Below are 5163 nucleotides of genomic sequence, written 5' to 3' on the forward strand. Positions count from 1 at the left end.
TTGTTTTGAAAAAATAAATAAAACCATGTTTTTGGAACATTTAAATAAGTCTTTATTTTTTATTGATTTCTATAAAAGTCACATAAAAAATAAAAACACAATTTTTTAGTTTTTGTTACACTTTTTAAGTTCATCTATTAGTATGTAAGAGATGAAATAATCTCATTGCAAAACCAGTACCTCTTCATAATAATTAATGTTCCTGCATGAAAATAAACAAACTTGCTCTTGAAATTTCGTAATCCCTCATTTCCAGGTCAGTGTCTTGATCTTGTTCCTTGCAACCTTGGAGCAAACCCTGGGCTCCCCCGGTCACCAGTAAGTCCCCCAACCCCCAAAACGCATCTAACCCACTTATTTCAGCGTCCACCACCGCATCCACGTCCCCACCAAAATCAAGACCGTCTACCACACAAAAATCATCAAAATTCCCGAACACCACCACTACTTCCACGAAAAAGAGAAACCCCACTTGGTCAAAGTGCCCGAACACCACCACTACTTCCACGAGAAGGAGAAGGAAAAGCCCTTGGATTTGCACAGCTACCACCCCAAAGAGGAAGATCTCGATTTGCAGAACGACTGGGAGAGCGATCACAAAAACTATGATTTTGAGGAGGGGCACAACATTTTCAAAAAGCACGCTCCGGCGCACCACTATAAGAAGAGGAGGCCCAAACCCAAACATTGAGGAGGTTTTTGAGTAGGTGTAGTAGAGTGACTCAGGCAACCAGTTCTACCAACAGTTGTGCGTGAAAGTCGGCTGTTTTTTTCTTGTTTATGATCAGGTCTGCAAGATGTTGCTGGAAAGTTGCATAAAAGAGGAAATGCAAACGGCTTATAATTCGAAATGGTTCGCTTTCACTGGCGCTGAACTTGGTTTTGGAGTCACTCAAACTTGACTGAAATAGCTTATATCGACTTGTTGAGTAATTTTAGGCTTCTGTTTTTTTGTTACATTGTTTGTTCCAGAATGTATATTATAAGTAAATTTTATGTATTTCGATTCTTTTTGTTTATTTTTTTAATGAAAATTAGTCTGAAAGCATGTTATTTTTGGTCTTGAGTGTGAAAAAATTCATTACAATGAAAGTTTTTACTCCACACGCAACCAAAACCCATGGGAAACGAGTAGAACTGACCATGGCAAAAGTGAAGAGCCACTATTATATAACCGACATTGATAACTGTTTTAACATGTAAAAAAATTCCGATAGAAAGGATGCGTGACTGCGTTTGGTGAAGATTCTTGTTATATGAAACTTTCAATTATCACATGATATATGTATTTCAAAATTAAGTTCCGTAAAGTGGCTGAAAAAATGTTAATGGAAAGTGAAAATTTTTCGCGTTTACTTCTCTACATAACAATTATTATAATTGTTATCTTAATTTACCTTTAATGATTCAAATTATATTCTAATATACAATTACTTTAAAAAATAATAATAATAATACTATATATGAATAAAAAGTTTCAAAAAAAACCTGAAAACACTAGAAGTTGCAAAAGGTGATAGAATTACCGGTTAAATTAACTGAAAATATGGTGGAAGCGCCAAAAAAGTGATTATCAATGTACTTTTACGAGTATAAATAAAAATACTCTCAATTCTTTGTTGCAAAATATTTTTAAATTACACTGAACAACAACAAAAATTATCGGAATTTTTTTTACTAATTCTAACTGATTTTGGGTTGGAAAGCTCAAATATGATCATAAAAATTTAAAGTTAGTTCCAGTTTTTTTGTAATATGGATTTTTTAAAAAGCGCCCTCATATGCGAAAGGACTTTAAGATATTGTTGGTATCAGGAAGAAAAAAAATAGTAAATAGTAGGAATAGTAACTTTAAATATTTTCTATTTGTCAACATAAAATACTAACTGTAAATATTTTATATTTGTCAATTAATTCTTTGTAACATCAATAAACTTATTACATCTAAGAATTGATTTTTCATTTTTTTTTAATTTGCATATCTGAACTATGGGAGCAGCAAAAATAAGTTGCGTGTAATTGCACAAAATGTGGATAATCAACTCTTTTGAATGTTCTAATGTTTAGAAGTAAATCGAGTAAATCAAAATTGGAAATACTAATATTTTAATTCGGTTGCTAAATTCACTTTATAATCTTTAAAATATTGACATAAAATAATTTTTATACACGATAAAATTTTTAGGTCATTATTTGTTGTTCAGTGTACTAATTGTACTGTTACGGTTTTATTAACCTCATTAAAAATTCTTTCTTATTTACTTAAATCTTTTATTCGGAATATTATTAAAAATTTGAAATTTAATAAAATATTTGCTAAACCAACGAAAATTCTCTTTCTCATTTTCGCTTTCAGTACTTGGTTGTAATAAGTAAATAGCTATTAATATTTTCTCCTCCTGTAATTAACTCTTAGTTCTCATAATGTTGTCCTGTCTTTTGTAATTTTTATTATGTATTATTTTTTGTACAAGTTGTTAAATTTGTTACAAAATAAATTTTAATTTTTGAGTTTGTCAAGTTAAGGTACAATAACTTATTTTATCGTAAAGGTTTAACAACTATTGACAAAAATCACAAAATTTATCATTTTTATAGTTTTTTGGTTCCTAAAATAATTCAAAAATTTCATCTATTTTAGATTAGATTTTCGTATTTGTAACAATGAAAAACATATCAGAATTTTTTTTTTACAAAAAAGGTAATACCTTTCTAAAAACGCCACTCACTTCAAACAACAACAAAAATATTCTGAAATGTGTTAAATAACCACAATTCTCGGCTTTTGACTAGAGTCTGTTATAATAAATTTTATGAAACAGGGAATAGAAACTGAAAACTAAAAAGTTTTCTGATTGAAACATAAAAAAAACCTATTGCATTCTTAATTGTTTAGTGTTGTTTAGTAAATGATTGATTTATACTTATAAAGAATTAATTTTATTCATAATCATAAAGTAATAATCAAATTTTTTTTTTACTTAAAAAACTTTATTGCCAGAGCAACTAAAGCTATACAGCAAAGTTCAAAAATACTTTAATGCATATGAAAATTAAGAAAGTATGACACTTCAATTTTGTTGTTTCAACAACAGTACGACCCTAACAGAAAGTAAGCCTAATTTTAGAAAAAAAAGTGGCTAATTACCTTCCAGAAAGGTCAAAATTTTACTTCCCTCATCTGTCAAAATTACAATAAAAATATATGTGACCTCTCAATAGGAAGGAAAATTTTTATCTTCTTCGATAAATGGAAATACACTTTCTTCTCTTGTAATAAAAATTACTATTACTTTTTGAGTTTGTCAAATAAAATCAAAAAATCAAAATTTATTATTTAAAACACAACATGAATTAAAACTTTTTAGTTTGTATTATGATAGTTGTAACGACTATTGAAAAAATCACAAAATTTAGTTAATTATATATGTACTTATGTTGAAGTTTAAATTTCTTACTTTTGCAGTTTTGCCACTAAAATACTTTCGTAATTTCGTCTGTTTAGCTTAGATTTTGATTTTGAAAATGCTACTGATTTCAACCGACAAAAAAGAGTGAGATATGTTTTCCGTTCTTGAGCAGAATTTGTGATGACATATTTATAAAACAAGGAGAAAACTTTTGATTAAAATTGTTTAGTGAAATCAGCAAATGATTGATTTATACTTGTAGACATATTGTGTATTGTTCGTATTATAAAAAATTCCTTTAACAATTACCCTACATTTGAAGTAAATGTAAATAGTGTATCAGGTGCTCGAACCAAATTAGGAAAATTGCAAATCAAGAGAAAATTGCTAAAGCGCCATTTGAACACTTTTGCTTGTTGTTGATTTTTTCAGTTCTCGGAAAAACACAATTTACACCGTATTTCTTGCTCAATTATCCCATTTAAGGCGCTATTGATGACACGCACATCCTTACGCAAGTTCTGAAGCAACTGAAATCGAAACAGTTCAATTTTGAAACCCCATGTAGCCCCTCTTTACATAAGCCTGATGCTGTTAGAGGTCGGAACCTTTTACCAGTTCAAAGTGGCCACCTTTCTAATATAAATTAGCATTTGTATTATGAAACTAATGTTTTAACAATTATGATTTATCCCATAATCGAGAAAATCAATTTCGAAAGTCCCGATACGGAAAAGTACCCGAGCGTTGCATAATCCGGTCAAATCGTCTTGTTCCAGAGGGCGAAAACGTGCCATTTTGCGCACTAGTAACTTTACGAGTTCCGCTTGGCCAGTCCGCCATTCACGATTAATTAGCAGTCAAGGGCATTTCTGTAGAAACTGTCACGTAATGGCTTCCGAACGTCGGCAGTGTTTTAATGACGCTTTTACGATACAATTCCGGCCGCATGCGAGAAAGTGGCCCAAAATTAGACGACATTCTGCGAGATTTTTCAATTTTGTTGTTACGAGACACTTCCGAGTTTCCGTCATGTGTGTGGAAAGCGAGATTATTCTAGATCGAGAGTAAAAGTGGCAATGAACCAGTTTGACTGCACGTTAAAATAAAAGAAATGAAGAGAGTTCGATGTCTAGCACAGTTTTCATCCATTTCTTGCAGAAATATGAGACGGGGAAATGTCAGACTTTTACTCGTTATGTAACTGATTTTGTTGTGGAGTTTTATGGGTCGATAAATTTCACGAAAAATTCACAACATAATGAATAATTTAAATTCTAATATTTAATTGGTTTTGTTCGTTAAGGTTTAATTGGACTTACTGTGGTTTCATGACCGACAGCTTACGTGTATGCAGTTGTAATTCATTCGGATTAGGTGTTTATGAAAGTAAACATACTCGTAAGGTAATGAGGCTGAAAAATCCCATTCAGGAATCTACGCAAATTTATTTTTAGAAACCAATTAAGTATAATAAATATTTAATAAAAAAATTGAAAAATTTCAACATTTCAACAATTTTCGTTTCTGATTCTTTCAAATAAAATACTATTAACCTTATCACTGTTAGGTATATGTCAAAAAAAGTGTAAACATGAGTTAAGGTAATTTTTGTAACCTTTTTTCTCATGCCCCTTGCATTTTTATGTAGTCATGTATACTGATATAGATACTGATTTTTATTCTGATACTGATTCTGATACTGATACTGGTACTTATAGCGAATACAAAATTTCAGAATTAAAGTATTTAA

The 5163-nt window shown here is 30.4% G+C and overlaps 2 protein-coding genes across 2 annotated transcripts in view; one reads left to right on the forward strand and one right to left on the reverse strand.

Annotated features, from left to right (window-relative positions):
• The window catches only part of LOC123014891, a 34719-nt gene extending 33993 nt beyond the window's left edge, over positions 1–726 (reverse strand). Inside the window, exon 1 of the mRNA XM_044414188.1 lies at positions 181–726. The gene's annotated coding sequence lies outside the window, so the exon portion shown is untranslated. The remainder of the gene's footprint in view (positions 1–180) is intronic.
• LOC123014893 (histidine-rich glycoprotein-like) overlaps positions 1–1006 on the forward strand; it is a 3187-nt gene extending 2181 nt beyond the window's left edge. The window contains exons 2-3 of the mRNA XM_044414192.1: positions 257–318; positions 364–1006. Coding sequence (XP_044270127.1) covers positions 257–318; positions 364–691 — 390 coding nt within the window. The 3' untranslated portion in view covers positions 692–1006. The remainder of the gene's footprint in view (positions 1–256; positions 319–363) is intronic.
• The last annotated feature ends 4157 nt before the right edge of the window (positions 1007–5163 follow it).

The sequence above is a fragment of the Tribolium madens genome, unplaced genomic scaffold, assembly GCF_015345945.1.
Source record: "Tribolium madens isolate multiple individuals breed KSU strain unplaced genomic scaffold, Tmad_KSU_1.1 Scaffold_97;HRSCAF=244;Tcas5.2_LG3a, whole genome shotgun sequence".
Taxonomy (NCBI): Eukaryota; Metazoa; Arthropoda; class Insecta; order Coleoptera; family Tenebrionidae; genus Tribolium; species Tribolium madens.